The sequence below is a fragment of the Leptinotarsa decemlineata genome, unplaced genomic scaffold, assembly GCF_025532065.1.
Source record: "Leptinotarsa decemlineata unplaced genomic scaffold, Ldec_3_MD MMD2_tig00026299_RagTag_RagTag, whole genome shotgun sequence".
NCBI lineage: Eukaryota > Metazoa > Arthropoda > Insecta > Coleoptera > Chrysomelidae > Leptinotarsa > Leptinotarsa decemlineata.
The window spans coordinates 9,253,027-9,270,334 of record NW_027412676.1 but is presented as its reverse complement, the minus strand read 5'-3'; the positions used below and the strand labels follow the sequence as shown (position 1 = coordinate 9,270,334).

The following is a 17,308-nucleotide window of genomic DNA, read 5'->3' as shown; positions in this document are numbered from 1 at the left end:
CTCATAGCACCCTAGTTAGGTGTGCAACTGAATGCACTTTGGTGTTAGATACATAACAGGTGAAAGAATTTCAACATACTAAGCGATCTGACATAGTGAGTCGACAAAAACTTATTTAATCAACTTGTAGATGTTTTGTGATTTTTTCAACCCAGCGATGGTCGAAGGTACTGTACAAATTTTTGGAAATGTACTAATAAGTACAACTGAATATATTATGTTTTCTGTATCACGCAAGTATTCACCCACAATTGTTCTGATAGGTTGCTAGTGTTGCTTTTCCAAACTGACAGGTGAATAAATGCCTAAAAATTCTAATATGTTACCTAATAAGAAGGGTAGAAAAGTGCCAGTTCTCAAACGTATCTTCAGGTCTAAAGTTGTACAAATCAAATCAAAATATACTTTATTGTCGAAAAAGTCTAGTTTTGTTGACAAAGTAAAAGATACACAGTACAGAAATAATATATAGACAGTACACTCAGGGATATAAATATAAACAAAATAAATGTGCACCTATAGAAATTGATATTTGAACATTTCGTATATATACATAAATAAATTTTTAGTTAATATAGTAAATGTAAAAAAAATGAATAAAATACCAATAAAAAGTGTTTTTAGACCATTTTGTCAATTATTCAACTAATAAGTAATCGCTTTAAGTGAGTATTCTATACAATAACAGCAATAAAATCACAAAAGAATAAACAGTTCACATTTTTGATTGAAAGTTATTGTAAAATTCTTGCAAAATATAATAGGGTCTGCTCACGAGAAGATTTTTTGTGTATTTTCTAAAGCCTTCAATACTATCGTGGTGCTCTTCAGAATGAGATGGAAAGTGGTTATACATTGTGTAACGCCGTTATAGAAAATTGAGTCCTTTACCAAGGAAAAGAAAGGAAAGGGTAATTTCAAGTTAGTTTTAGATGTTTTGCAGTATTACGATAAGAAGAAATATTTTCAAATTTTGAACTATGTTTGTGTATCAGAAAAGAGCCACAACTATCAATATCTTTTTCTCTGCAAATAACTGCCTACAAGAATTGTATGGTCCTAGTTTGAACACATATCTAATGGCTCTCTTTCGCAGTTCAAGTACTGAATCTAGCAAACTGGAGTTACATACCCCTCAGAAAGGTATGGCATATCTCAGTTGAGATTCAATTAATGCATAATATGCGTTCAAAGCTGAGACAGTACCAAGCTCCCTTGAAATAATTCTCATTGCATAGCACCCTGAGAAGATTTTATTCTTCAGTCGGTTGTGTACTTCAAACTTCAATTTACTGTCGATAAAAAGGCCCAAAAATTTTGTGCAATCTTTATTTTCAATCATCTCATATTCTAGAGGCATATTTTGAAAGCTACTATATTTGTTTTTCTTACATTAAATGAAAGGAGATTCAAGTCGCACCAAGATTTGATTACATTTACGCCTCTGAATATCTTATTATTCAAATCGTCAACAGTTTTATCATGCCATAAAAGGACTAGTTCTGTGTATCAAGCATCAGAATTGGCTAATTTGATGTTGAATGAAATGTTTCAGAATATTAGAATCAGAATATGCTTTATTGTCGAAAGAATACAATTCTTGTTGACAAAGTCAGTTGTCGTACATGGATGTATGTTAAAATATAGTTAAAATAACACTTACAGATGTACAAACAAAGGATCTGATCAAATTAGAGTAAATAATGGTACATATATATATATATATATATATATATATATTCACACTACCTCTGAATCTATTATAATTCTTGATTTCCCTAATTCTTGCTGGAAGGTAGTTGTATATTTTCAAGCCGTTATATATAATAGAGTCCTTTACGAGGCGACTTTTGGGTATAGGCAACATAAGAGTCGAGTTTTGGGAAGATCGAGTATTGTAAGACGATGACGCTCCTTTACATAGGTCACGGTGCTTATGAATCAAACAAGATGTTTCCAATATAAAAATAGAGATCACTGTGAGGATTTGGTGATTTTTAAAGTATTCTTTGCACGATTTGCGACTCTTAATCTTGAAGAGGGCTCTCTAATGGCTCTTTTTTGTACAACTTGGATCATCTGTAATAAATTTTTATTGCATGCACCCAAAAAGCAATTGCATAACCTATATGCGATTCAATTAATGCATGGTAGGCAGATTTTGCTTCTGCAAATCCTACCTCATTATTGATGACTCTAATGGCATAGCACCCAGAGGATAGTTTTTTAGACAGTTTTTTAACATGTTCATCGAATCTCAGGTTACTGTTATGATTGATGTATGTTTTTGGTAATGCCTTTGTTATTTTATCTATAACAAAACATGTCAAAACGAATGAAGTAAGAGTTATGAATGGATTTTATTTTGATTTCATATTTTTTATATATGAAAGAAGTTTTACCGTTTATACCTGACAGTGTCATGTTGGTCTTTTCCGTGGGTAAATTCAATTTTTGACCAATGAAGCTCGATTGTGATCCACAATCAAGTAATGCACAGGCTATGATGAGACTAGGTTGCGATACAAAATATAAACCTATGCTGTTGACAAAATGGTATTTTATACTGGTGCTATATTACAAAGAGTAAATTCTCCTGCCTGTGATTCATTCACATCTTGCTCTATGGTCATTATGGCATTCACTTTTTCATCATTTTCATGTAAAACCATATTTTGTTTACCATTGCACTGCTTGCACCAGGTCCATTTACAATCTTGTGGTTGATGTAGTAGTGATTGATTTATTGGCCATATTTACATACAGAATACAATTGGCAGGTCTAAAAAGTCGCTGACAGCCATGAGAATATACAAATTTCATGTTACATAGGTAAAAATTTAAGAATATAGGTAAAAAAAGAAAACTATATTATACGTATTTACACATTAAAAAACTTACTCGGTGAACATTCAGTGTTTGGATTCCAATGCCAGAAATTCCTATATTGAATAGAAGTTATTTTCCAGGAGTGTATTTTTTGTTGCATTTTTAAAGCTGTTATATATAGCTATTGATATCTTTTATATATTTTGGCAATTTGTTATAAAGAAACATGCAGTTATGAAATGTAGACATTTTAGATGTTGCAGTTTTATGTTTTGGTATTTTAAATATAGAACTTCTTGATGCGTAGTTATGATGACTTCCTAACACGTTGAAAAGTCAGAAATGTTGCTTTTCAAAAAAGTTACGCATTTTGAAATGAAAATAGAATGGAAGAGCATAATAGAGTGTTGTTTGAAGACAGTTCTACATGACTTCCTGTATTCTAAATTAAATAATAGTCTAGTTATTTTTTTTTTGGGAAGTGAAAACTATTTTTCATTCTGTAGCCAGTCCCCATATGTTGCAATATTATTTGATATATATGCAAACGCATAGTATAAATTCAACAATCCCTTTTGGTCCAAAATTGGTTTCATCTGAAAAATTGCATAGTATGCTTTATTGAGGTTTACAAAAAAAGTCTATGTGGGAGAAGAAACGCCATGTCCCGGATAACTTGATGCTGTCACTAAATATTAGATTTTTATGAAAGGTTTTTGAAACTGGCTTTCTTATATGGAAATGTATGCAGGTTGTCTTTATCAGTATTTGAAATGAGTCGATTATTATGGCATCATTTTATTATATTACTGTGCAATTCTTCAAGGGGTTCTCTACAGACTGTAACTGTTGTGTGATCGGCAAACATTGTTACTTGTCCCGCGGTTATATGACTGGATATATTGTTTACAAAAAGGAGAAAAATTTAGGATCACCAAGACAGATCCTTGAGGAACACCGAGAAAAGTAGTATTTTTCTCTATCTAAGGAAGTGTAAACATAATTCAGTAAATGGTATGTGGCTGATTCCGTTGATTTGTTTTTCCTAAAACCATGTTGAGAAAGCGTTAACAGGTCATAGTGTTCTACAAAACTGATTACTACATTGTACACACAGCTTTCAAGCACCTTTAAAAATTCTGTCAAAAAATATTTGGCGGTAGTTATCTATTGTTTATTTATCACGTCACCGCATTTCTGGTATTAGCTACTGAATTATAAGGCATTCTCGATGATGATTAATTTGTTATTGGAATAATTTAAAAAAAAATTTTCTTTGTATTTGACCTTTTTTAGATTTCGCGTTTTTATTTATTTATTAATTTATTTGTAATACAATACTCTACAGGACATAGCCCAATTACAGAGTATAAAAAATACATCACAAACTGTAAAGTCTACAAACAAATGACTATAAAGACTAAACATTTTATATTTATTATTAGGAAATTATTTTAGGAAGTGGGATATTTTATATCTGACAATTTGCAACTAAATATATCTAAATTATCGCTAACAGAGTTGGTCACTTTACACATGGTATGGATCGGAGAATTATCCAGAACATTTGTGCGAGATGTTTTTATATAGAAAGTACTCGGGTGTCTGGAACAGATTCTAGGAATGCAAATATTAAACTTTTCCAGTAATGTTGAGCAGTCAACTATGCTTTTGATTATTTTATAGGTTAATACAACACTGTAATATTCACGCCTTATTTCGAGACTGAAAAAGTTATGCTTTTGTAGCAATTCACAGTGGGTTGTTTCTATTGGAGAATAAATACCATCGGTTTTTAGGCTTAGCAGTTTTAAAAATCGTCATTGAATTGCTTCTATTCTATCAATATAATATTGATAAAAGGGGCTCCACACAACTGACGCTTATTCTAACTTTGATCTTATGAAAGCATAGAATTAAGTTTTCAAGGTCGAAGTTTCTTTGAAATCACTACTGTTACGTGCAATTAATTCATACAATCGACAGGAGGAGGTTACAACATTATCGATATGCCTATTAAATGATAGTGCAGTGTCAAATGTGACGCCAAGATTAGTAAATGTCTCTGGTCTCACCAGGGAAACGTTTTCTATTGAATAATCAAAGATCAAGATATTCGTTTTTAGACTGTAGGACATGACCTTACATTTATCCGGGTTTAACGACAAGTTATTTTGATAACACCATTCTACAACCCGTCCTACGTTTGCTGATAATCGGCATACAAAAGGAAATACACATCTATAACATCTGCAATATCATTGATGATGACATTGAAGAGCAACAGTCCCAGATTTGACCCTTGTGGAAGACCGGAAGAAGCACTATATTCGGTAGATTTGAAATCATTGAGCTGAACATATTGTTTTCGATCCCGTAGATAGGACTGAAAGAGTGCGATTAAGGATGGAGATAAACCAAAGGCTACTAGTTTGTTTAGTAGAATGCCATAGTCCAAAGGCTACTAGTTTGTTTAGTAGAATGCCATGGTCAAGCCTGTCGGAGGCCTTAGAAAAGTCTGATTCAGCAATATGTTGGGTTACAGTCAGAAGATTGGTGACCGTTGAACGATTTTTCATAAAAGCGAGTTGGTTTATACTTATATGGCAACTTACATGCCGATATATAACTAGCTCCAGCAGAATCTCAAAGACCTTTGCAAAGTTGCAAATAACAGAGATAGGCCGATAATTTGAAATATCTCGCCTATCTCCTTTCTTGAAAATGGGACAGACTTTTGATGATTTCCAGATCCTTGGTATTGTAGCCGATCTTAAGCAGATATTAATTAGTATAGTTTTCCATAGAAATATGTGGATTCATCTTCTGAGTCATCAAGAACTTCCAAGAAAGTCCAGTCAATATGAGATATTTTTACTTGTATTGTCCTTTTTTTTTCTTCATACACGTTCAGTTTTTCTGTTAGGTAAACGATTTTATCTTTCAACAAACTACAATTTTCGCTGAGAATATCGCACTTGGAGTTTATTTTCCACTGCATATATGGATTTATTTCAGGATCTGCTTACTCAAGAGAATTCTTTTCCACTTCATTCTCATCTGGTAAACATTTTATCTCAAGCAGCCCAACAAAATGCATTTTTTGTTTGGGCTGCTTGTAGCATACAACTAGGATGGAAGATTTCCTTGTATATGTAGTAATCATTGCGTAGCATAATTGCAGCGTAAACAATTGCTGCATAATTGTTTAAACTTTGGCATATCTGTCTTTGATATAATTTTGAGAAATCGGGACAATAAAAAAGACTGTCCATTTTCACATAAAAAACACGAATATTTTTTGTAGGTCTGATCACTAGTCTGACTCATGAGAGATCTGGTGTCGCGTCGTTTATTTTGTTTATCGTCTCTCTTTTGAAAATTTATTTCTAAAGTTTCGACTAAATCGGCTCGCTCTTTATTTTACCTAATTGTTAAAAAAAATTACAACGTTATGAAATCGTGTTGACTTAAGTATCCCAGAGAATGATTTAATGATATTGAATTGAATAACGATTCCTGTGATTTAAGATTCGTGTATACATTAAACAAAAAACGTGTTAGTTTATGTTACTCGCAGTGTATTCAATTAGGCACGGCAGACAAGCCAGCCGATAGGTTAACCCTACTCTCTTTTACCACAGTAGAATGCTAAATCACAGCATAGGTAACATTGTTACCTATGCAGGACAGGATGCAGTAGCCTAGTACCAGTTGAAGATTTTTGAGGGAAAGCTTGAGAACCCGGTAGAGAATATATATAATTCTTAGCCAATAAATGTATTGAAATGCAAATATGCGGCCTCAGCGGACGCTTCGGGACAAAAATCAATGCCTTACAGGGTCGATTGTCATCTGATCTATTAGCAAGACATATATACAGTTGAATTTAGATATCGAACATGATTTTAAGAAAAATTATATCGAGCTTTGAAAGCAGAAGCAGGTACTGAAAAACAAAGCAAGCAATCCACATATCAGGCAAATTATCGGAGATAATTAAAGAGAAACGCAGCTCACGAACGCCGTCAGACGGAGAAAATCAAAGGCTATAAGTCTCAGCATTTTCAAGCTGTTAATTTAAATGCAATTTTTATCAAATGTTCCAGAGCGCATTGCTTTCAATCGTGTAGAGCGTAGGATGGCATCACTAAGTAAGCAACTAATAGGCGTTGTTTTACCACACGAGAACTAGCACACCATTGGATGCACGGGGAAAAACTTCTCACCACGAGCTGAAACTCGAAAATTTTCAGGCTGCTGGTGAATGAAGCTTTGGCAGATCGCTGGACAAAATTAATGGTATATTATTTTCCTGTAACCGCGCATTACGAGGGTCCAGAATCTGAAGCAGTAATCCTCAAACCCATGGATGCATTCTGGTAATCCAAACACGTCATTGAATCACACTATTGCTTACATATTGTTAAATGTGACAGTACTGATTGCTGCGGAGCCGGAGATCCAACACAATGATATAAAAATGATTCTCAATAATGGCTTTTGACCAGTACAGCTTGTTACGGAAAAGCTGAGCATATTGACATCAAAGGAAAACGTATAGGGCGCTCATTTTTTGTCACTTTTTCTGCTGTGCCGTACAATTCATCCTCCTACCGGTAGTGAAGATGTAGAGTGCCGGATTAAGTTCCACCTACCACTGCGACGGATAGACTACCAATTGTTTCTGAATGGACAACATGGCTAACTAACCCATTCAGTTCAGATGATTGATCTGAATTGATCTCGTTTTAACTGTTCAGGTTAGTTTATTTGAAATCAATAAAACTAGTCGATTATTATTTTAAAAGTGTTATTAGTTTGTAGATTGTTTAACTGATTTAACGGGAATCCATCTAGTAACATTTCTTGTTCGCTTTTTTGTGAATTATGACTCATAACACTTATCTACTTCACTCAGTAACGGAATATCAAAATTCTGACGAGACAAGAAACATTCAAGGAGACATAGTTGGAACAGATAAAGGCAGTGAAAAAAATAAATATATTGCATGAACATTAGTGTCCCTCAAGGGCCTACACTGGGACCAGTTCTTTTTACAATTTTCATAAATGATATATTATGGTTTACTTATGCTGGAAGATGTATTTTTATGACACCAATATCTTTATTTTTGAGAATAAAACAAGATATTGTGAATAACACAAACATTTGTTTTAACTGATTTCCTTAAGTGTTGTGTATTCAACGGATTGCTAGTGAATTTGTTAGACATTCTTTTATGGAACTTACAAAAAAAAACATAAATTATGATTTGTCCTCTAATAAAGGATCATAAAACAATAGAGCAGAAAAACAACTAATTTCTGGGTATCAAAGTAGTTCAAAAAATGAAATGGAAATCTCATAAATAAACCTAAGCACAGTTGGCTCCTTCATTAGACAATTTGAAGGTAAGTGTCTTTGTAAACTCTCAAAGTTGCCTACTTTGGAATAGTACAATCAATAAATGATAAGTTATGGACTAATATTTTGGGGTAACTCAGTACATATGAATAGTGTTCATATTATGCAAAAAATAATTATCAGATATAGCATAAGTGAACTTGAACCTCATGTAGAAAATGGTGAAATTAACTAGGTAATCACACTGTGCCATTACTTACTTATGGTTATTCGTCCTGATTTGAGTTCAGTTAGTAGGAATGAAATGAAATGCCAACTAACTGAATTTTATAAAAATAATGTGCTCTACTCTCTTCAAGAATTTTCAATTTACTGTTCTTAATCTGCCTTGTAAGTATTAATATGTACATATTAATGACAATTATCTAAATCGCTGGATATATGCAAACACGGTTCCTTAAAATAGTCCGCTAGACAACCTGATATCACGCCCTCATGAAAATGAGAGCCAGCTTAGGAGTTTGAAGTTTCGGTTCGTTTATGTTGAATTGAGAGGAAGTGTAGAAGTTTTTTTTTTCAAGACAAAACCCAAGCACTACAGGAAAATCCTTAAGGCGCTCTAAGAGTGGTGCCTGTGCGAAAGTAGCCATTCACATTGGATCTGAATCGCTGGAGATTTAATTCGTTTGGAAAAACGTTCTCAGGAAATGTATTCCACATAAACGCAGTTCTTCGGATGAAGTTCTAAAACAGTGAAGTTTGAGATGTATTGAGTTGAACCTCAAAACAATGAGCAACACAGTCCGTCGCGTATTTCTGATATATACCGCTCTTGGTGGAATCAAATGTACCAAGTCACTTGAACACTTCCCGTGAAAGTATCTATAGAAGAGAGACAAATCCCCAACTTTTCTTCGATGTTCCAGACTCTCAAGGTTGCAAGTGATGTTCGCATCTCCAATCAGGCGGATGGTTTTTTTCTGGATGGAATCCAGAATATGTAGTCAGTTGTTTTGTTATTGAATAAAAATCAATGTTTGTCTTTTCAACGTTTATTTGGAAAACTTCACATACTATATTGTTGGCAGCCCTGAGAATGAAGATACTATTTTATAAGTTGGGAGACTTTTAGTAACAAAAGCGTTGTATAATATTTCACGAAATTCAGTTGTTGAATATTTTTGAATGAAGTTGTCAAGTTATTGAAGTCTTAGCACTACACCAAATTTTCATAAATACAAAAGTGACAATGAGGATGGGATCCGTAATTTCGAATCGTGTATGAAACATTTATAAGGTTTTGGTAGTGTTGATCTACATTTTTGCTTGGAGTGATACCATCGATGTATGTTGCTGTATTTTCTAATTCAGATATCATTTTCCATTAATATTTTAAAAATGGTAGGAGCAACTTTTATTCCAAACAGAAGTCGATTGTATGTGAGAAGTCCTTCGTATTGATTGTCTGGAATTTTAGAGAACTTCAACTTGAAGAAATTCATCTGATAAGTCTGAATATTCTAGAATTTTCCAGTGTCGAAAAAATTTCTTCTCCAGGTGGGAGTAGAAACTGCTGAGGTTAAAGTGCATTGTTCAATCCTGTTGAATAATCCGCACATATACGAATTTTTCCATCATTTCTTCATGACTGAAATAGGTGCTGCCCAATTGGACTAATCAACCGGAGTATTTTAGGCTTCTTCAACTGAATGTAATGATGTATGCTACTAGTTGTTTTGAACAAAATACCAATTTGCTTCTTTTTGATATGTGTAGTTCTACGTTCCCTTTTACATAAAGTCCAAGGCTGTCATTGAAAATATCAGGAAATTGTTTTTGAATTTGTTAGACATCCTGTACTTTATGCTTGGAAATGTCAATGTCTGACGTTGACATGACATTACGTATTGAATTGAGAGGAATGTCCCACCTACCAAACTTTGTTATCCAGTAGATCCCTAGCAAGTTCAGGTCTTTCACTGGAATTAAACTCGGAGATCAATTCAAGTTGTTGACCACATGCACTTTTGACAATGTTTTCGGTTAAACTACATTGTGGTTTTCCTAATTCTGACCACATTTCTTCTGATATGATGGTGATGTCTGATGATGTATCTACTTGAAGTTTCACTAGAATTCCATCAATTATTGCAACTTAAGTTAAAAAAATTCACCTTGTTTGAACCTTGTTATTTGTTTCTTGAAGTTGTAGTATCCTTCTATGTGCCTTGTCTTTATGTAATCTTGACATGTGTGATTATAATAATAAATGCTTTTATTGAAAGGTTACTCAGTACAAAAGATACTAACCTAACAAATGGCAGAATTCAACGTCTGCACATGATAAATCAAGGCAGAAATTGCTCTTCCATCCAACAATCGTTTATATTTTACAAAAGTCAGTTGTTAAATACTATTAATAAGGTTGTCCAAGTTATTGAAGTCTTAGAGTTACACCCAATCTTCACAAATATAAAATATATCAAGTCTGTTTGAAATATATATAGAACAATTACATGAAATTACAGTGATGGAAAACATTAACTTTCCTAAGAGTGTCATCTCGGTGACATTACATTTTATATTTCTTCATTGTCATCATTGCAATCCATTGAAAATTCAACAAGGTCCTTATTCCCATTGAATATCGTAGGATCATCAGATTTTATTCTCGATTATGAAGAACTTGGAAGAAATTCAAGATTTCAGGTTAATTTCATAGTTGAAACGTGTTAACACAATTCGTATTTTATAAAATGTTAGTGCTGGAAAGGCAAACTTATTGATTAACAATAGTATGCCTCTGTTTCCTATCTGAGTTTTAATTGGACCAGTACCCTGATAATAGGTTTTTCTAATTGAAACTTTGTGAATCTCAATCAGGAAAATCGTTAACGTAATGAATTTTATTTTGGAAGTAAAAGTATACCTCGTTAGGTGCAAATGAACTTAGTTCCTAGGAATTAGTTTAGATCTTCTTTTAGAGATGCCAACTAGGTTGTCAAAACATTTGTAAAGTGGATGGATTTTGTATTTCTGTATTTTGGATGGCTATGAACCAAGAACAATCAATCAGAATTGAAAAAAACTTACTAGTTTCTTGAAGTTTTCTTGCTGGAAAGTTTGGAATGAAAATTCCTAGGTTTTCAACAACACTCAAATATTTTTCATACAAAATATGTTTTAATTTAGGACTTCATGCATCTGATTATAAGTCTTTTTTCATTCAGGCACAGTACACTGTCACTATAAAGAAATAAATAATGAAAAAGTTTACTACACACTTGAAGTGAATTTTGAAAATTCTGCAGTCTCTTAGAAAGGGTATATAGTGCCTCTTTGTGAACAAAACTCAACTTCTAGACGATCTTGGACGTTTCCTTTCATATCTTCTATCTCTACTCTCCCTTTCTTCCCTTTCTCTTCTTTTTAGCCGATCTTTTCTTTCTTCCTCTTCTTCCTTCAACTCTAGACTAACTGGCTTTTTAAAGGGCCTGTCTCTTCCACCAAATCTCAGTTGACCTGATTCTTTCTTTCCACTAAATCCTCCACCAAGCCTCCTAGGTTTCCAACCTTTCAATAAGCGTTCACACTCAAAATCTACAAAAATTATGTTTCCATCTATATTGAGTCTATTAGCATTACGGTAAGCATCTTCAGCTGAACTTTCAGATTCATATTCAATGAATGCGTAACCTTTAGGCATACCAGTGACAATATCTCTAACCAACCTGAACCTCCTTAGTTTTCCATATTTAGAAAATACCTCTTTAATAGTATCTCTGGTGGTTTGGTAACTCAAACGACTGACAAATATTGTACACTCTGGTTTGCCTTTAATATGACGATTTGGTACATATTTGGAGTTTATAGCTCTTTCTATTCCTCGGTCGTGTGGTTCCACGTCTGTACCATCGATAGAACCTATTTTAATTGGATCATATATTCTAGCATATTTGGACCATTCTTCATGTTTCTGAAATTAACAGCCGTTCACTATTTTTTTACAGATGGAAATAATATTTTACCTACTTCACACATTTTGAGATTTCTTTAATAAAATGATAGATTTACTGGCACATAAATAATATCGGTTTTATGGAACACATGGACTAAGGCTGCAAAACATGTAGCCAAAGCACAGTATTTGCACAGCTTACTTACTATACAGCTAAAACACTCTCTTGGCGGGAACGGTTTGCGTCGATCCCCTCGCGCAGGCTTTATGCCCCGCCTCTTAGGGGAAAAGACGTCTATGGCGTGCAGTCGGGAGATCAGTATTACTTATTATACGTTTAGCCGTCATAGGCGGGTGTATAATTTTGTGCATTTTGTTTGTGATTCTTTTGAACATAGTGTTTTATTTTTGAATTTTTAACTGTAGTAAATGAGTGACAAAAAACCATCAGGACATCATCATGTTTGTGCAGTGCGAAACTGTTATATTAAAGGTTATAACTCGAAGAAGAAATTCTATCGTTTTCCTAAGGATGCGAATCGGTAAGTTCTTACATCATATTTTTTTGCATATTTAAGTAAATAAAAAGTAAACTTTTGATTATACCGTGTTGTCGTAAAATTGTTTGGGAATATATAAGATAAATTACCGTCAAAGCTGGTCAAAGCGTCAACTTCCAAAACCTTAAATATCACCCAGCTCTCGAAATAAGTACCTGCCTCTTCTTAAAATAGATCCACGTTCAAGTGGTCGAAAGATGCCCTTATATCCAAGAAAAAGTGGTATGCATTTCTTATGCGGGGACACATTATGCAGTATGTATATTTTTTCTGGGGAATTTACAGTATGCAAAAGCGTAGTGTTCTTTTAATGGGGTATTTTTTTTGTTTTTTTTTTCGGGGGGTTTTTGTATGATATTTTTTCTATGGTGTTTTTCCTTGTTTTTCCTACATTACTATTTTTATATATATCAACGACTATTAATTGTAATGAAGCAAATAGGAATACATTGTAATAAGTTGGATTTATTATATTTTTAGTTGAATTTTAGATACCAAAACACATGTGTTTTCGTATGAAAAGGGAACCTTATCATCTTTCAGAAATAACCTTAAGGCCAACAGAACCAAGCCATTTAAAGAAAAAAAAGTCGTTAAAATTAACTGCTTGATACTAAGAAATTCGATATTTTGTAACATTCAACCCCATAATTCATTTCATTATCTTTCGTTAAGGGTCGAAAATATGTCATCCAGTCTGTATACCCCATTTAGAATAAAAGTCAGAAAACACTCAAACGTATAATAAATATCGCAATTTATCTTATGAGCTCTAAATTTAACGACAAGATAAAATGAAGCCACCCAAGTGGCTAATCTACATATGTTTTATTCGAGACAGCAAAGAAAATATCCAAAAATGACCCTTGCAGTGACATCTATATATCAGTAGTAGACTCACGACATTAGAAATGTCGGGAACTAGACGTGAATTATTGAGGACTTATTCGCCGGACCATGAGGTGGCGAAAAGAGTACCAGTCTTAGAAACAATTTCAAGCTTTCTGATTGGTTAGAATTTTCTGAGATAACATTACTTACATCCCCTAAGATAGTAAGGTGGTGAGGTTTTTTTAAAAAGATTTAAGTCAGTCGTGCGCGGACCCCAAGGTCGTTTAGGGGCTCTTGCCCGGGGCAGTTCGCCCCTTTGGGGAGGTTGCTGGGAAAGCTATTGAAGGGACTGAGGTGCTAGGGATTTTAAGATACTGGGTCGCGAGGGGATTTCAGTAGTGCGATGAATATTCGCAGTTTATTTGACTAGCTGACTTGAATTAAAATGTCAGGAGCGTACGAAGTCAGAAATAGGCCGATTGAATTTCCTCCAGAGTTTTGGGAAATACTCGAATAGAGTGAAATACGGTTTCGAGAAGTGAGCTCGATATTTGGGATTTATTCGCGTTTTATTTGGCTAGCTGACTTGAGGTAAAAAGTCAGGAGCGTACGAACTCAGAAGTAGGTCGGTTGGACTTCCTACGAAATTCTGAGTGACTTCTGGAGGTACTGAAATACGAGGTAGTTCAGGTCACCGTTTTGTGAGGTGTTTTGGAATTGATAAATAATCGAGGTTTAGATGATTTGAGGTAAAGTCAAGTGGCGCGCGGAGATTTGGTGAATCCAGTTGAATTTCCTACGGTAGCTGGAAATTCTAGAGGAAATTTTGAATGAATTGAAATATTGAGATATTTCAAGTCACTGTTCAGAGAAGTGACACTAATTGGGTTTTGGTAGTATTCGCGGGTTTATTCAATTTAGTGATTTAGAGATTTTTCCGAGTTTCTGTTAAGAGTTTTTGGGGAAATAGTGGCTTTCGTTGGAGTTTTCAGGGGAGTCCGTCTACGATAATTTTGGTGAGCGTATTTTAAACAATTCTGATATTTAGTGTAGATGTTATTGCATGCTTATGTGGACTATATTTTCGACTTGGCACCTAGAGTATTAATGAACATTTACCATAATAATATAGCTACGAATCGGGTTCCCTTTTCATTTTATTAGATTATTATAGGTCATAGTAATTTCCTACGTTATACAGAGAGGAGCGATTAAGTGGGTCTCTTGATAACTTCTCAGAGTTGTATTTTAGTTGATTTTATAGCATAGCTAGTAGAATTCAGGCAAGGCATATCTATGCCCTGAGTGAACTTACCTCAATTTTCAAAGGAATACTCCTGTCAGTTTGTTTTAGTAGTTTACCCATAGTTTGTTCATGGTTATAATTATTTATTTCTTTTTCTTTTATATAGTGTAAATAACGTTCAGTATTAGTTTTGTTCATTTATTTTTTTTCTATTGTTAATCCGATTATTCTGCCAACTTTACTCATTAATAAAGTTGGTTTGTGAAAACTTTGCTAATATTATTTCATTTCCTCAAACCCCTAAAAGACCACGCATTTAAGCCGTGGCCGAATCCAGTCTCTGAGGATATAATTGGTGGCATAACCAAGCCATTTCTCCACGAAGATTAGAAGGTAGGAAAAAGTCAACTGTTGACCAAGTTGCCTACTAATTCTCAATCCGTGTGATCAGGACGGATTTCAAACTTTTTCTGATCTGGTGGCAGCAACTCTCACGCTACCAAACTAAATTAAGAAAATAAATACCTTTGGCTGAACGATCCCATATACAGGGGGGTGAATTTTTCTGGTGCGAGTAAATACTGAGATGATTATTATATATTCATAGTAGTACTTATATAGGGATCGCCAATTCAGACCCGACGGTCATTTATTACAACAGGTTGTCCCTGACAAGAATGAACTCTACAGGGATCTCGTAAACCATTAGGGCTACAAAGTTGTTTAAGTTACGAAAAAGTTGGGCCCCACTAAACCCTGCAGTATGATTTCGAATACTTCCGAAAATATTTTGGGAAAAACCGAATATTTGATGATGACTGCGGAGGAAGAAAACGTTGGGTTAAAAAGTGGCTATGAAACGTGAAATTTATTTTGTTTTATTGTTTTAAATTATCAGAAATAGATAATAATGAAATTGGAATTTTCGGTTTTTCCCAAATATCTTCGGAAGTAATGAGAATTTTCCAAATTTTAAAACATCATCCGGCAGGGTTCAGTGAGGCGCAACTTTTCCTAATTTGAACATCTCTTTAGCTCTAATCGTTTATGAGATCCCTGTAGAGTTCATTCTTATCTGGGACACCCTAAATAGAGGTGTTGTTTAAAAATGTTTTTATTTATTTACAGAGCCAGAATATGGGCAATGAAAGCCAATCGCGAGGACCTGTTCGGAAAACTAATCGACTTACATCGAAGTTACTCGATATGTGAAATCCATTTTGAAGAGAGGATGTTCACTAGTCACTTTCATACACGATTAGTAACCACTGCAATTCCTACCCTATTCCCGTCTCTCGAGGGTACTTCCAGAACTGATCATTCGTATAGTGCACCGCCCTTGCAACTTCCTGCAAAAATACTACTTCTAGATGACAATGTTATAGTTCCAGGCGGGGTTCCACCTCCACTATTTGATTCAGGTATTAAAAATAGTTTCTTAATTTAAAATAAAGCTTAATGTTTTGTATACAGGGCGAAACGAAGGGTGAACCAAAAATAACTGTACAGTGCTTTCATTTTAATTGTCCCACTATTAAAAGACTAAAACCTTTTGATTTTTTAACCTTTTAAAATGAGCTAAAAATCGCATGATATCTGTACATGTCAAGTTTTGTTAAAGTTTTTGTTCCGCCCTGTATAAAAAAATCTACGAAATGAATTGTTCCTTGCTTAAGAGTACATATTCCCCTAAGTTGTTTTTTATTTGTTAAATAAAATGTATTTTTGCAGCTAACCAGACAAATGTAGTTGAAACCGAACTAAAAACCGAGGTTCAACATGAAATCGCCGTGAGTCCAATCACAGTTACTCCTCCTTTGACATCTCCAAATTCTAGCCAAACGTCAGCCAATTTATCCTTCGATACCCCAAGGAAGGTTAAATACAGACAGCACATCAAGTCCATAACTGCCGAAAACAAATATTTACGAGAAAGAGTTCAGGTACTTGAGAGTCAAAAAATTAATGACTTAGACAATATATCTTTGGAGGAATATATGTCCCTAACATTCAAATTTTGCAATCCAGACACTGCAAAATGTGTTAATATGCAAGTATCACAGGCGAATAAACATCCAAAGGGTAGACGTTATAGCAAAGAGTTAAAAATTGAATGTCTGTCAATATATTTTGCTGGTCCCCGAGTGTATAAAAAAATACTTGATGGCTAAATATAGCCTTCCCTCGCCTAACACTTTGCTAAAAGAAATCAGAGCAGTTAGGATAGGACCAGGGTTAGATAATCCCGAGTTCTTCATTTTATTAAAAAAAAAAAGATTGACAGTTTTCAGGCCCAAAGCAAATATTGCTTATTGTGCTTCGATGAAATGTCCATAAAAGCCAATTTATTTTATGAGCGTAATCAAGATTATATCATTGGGCTAGCAATGGGTGATACAGGGGAGAAAATTTTCAAACCAACTTTAACTGCCAGTGTATTTATGGTCAGAGGAATTTATTCCAAATGGAAACAGCCAATAGCATATTTTTTATGTCATACTTCTTGTCCTGCTAAC

The 17,308-nt window shown here is 34.1% G+C and overlaps 2 protein-coding genes across 2 annotated transcripts; one reads left to right on the top strand and one right to left on the bottom strand.

Annotated features, from left to right (window-relative positions):
• Positions 1-11,219: 11,219 nt before the first annotated feature.
• On the bottom strand, positions 11,220-12,348 carry LOC111513144 (U11/U12 small nuclear ribonucleoprotein 35 kDa protein). The gene is made up of 2 exons (XM_023169307.2): positions 12,230-12,348; positions 11,220-12,173 (listed from the first exon to the last, which is right to left on the bottom strand). The coding sequence occupies exons 1-2, from the start codon at positions 12,236-12,238 to the stop codon at positions 11,550-11,552; spliced, it is 633 nt and encodes a 210-aa protein (XP_023025075.2). The 5' UTR covers positions 12,239-12,348; the 3' UTR covers positions 11,220-11,549.
• Positions 12,349-12,584: 236 nt separating this feature from the next.
• Positions 12,585-17,308, top strand: LOC141484926 (uncharacterized). The gene is made up of 3 exons (XM_074180631.1): positions 12,585-12,697; positions 15,921-16,213; positions 16,524-17,308. Exons 1-3 carry the CDS (start codon positions 12,585-12,587, stop codon positions 16,961-16,963), a joined length of 846 nt encoding a protein of 281 aa, XP_074036732.1. The 3' UTR covers positions 16,964-17,308.

Coding starts and splice junctions, on each gene's coding strand:
- LOC141484926 (XM_074180631.1), top strand. CDS start 12,585: ATGAGTGACAAAAAACCATCAGGACATCATCATGTTTGTGCAGTGCGA. Junction 12,698..15,920: donor TTTCCTAAGGATGCGAATCG/GTAAGTTCTTAC, acceptor ATTTATTTACAG/AGCCAGAATATGGGCAATGA. Junction 16,214..16,523: donor ACCTCCACTATTTGATTCAG/GTATTAAAAATA, acceptor GTATTTTTGCAG/CTAACCAGACAAATGTAGTT.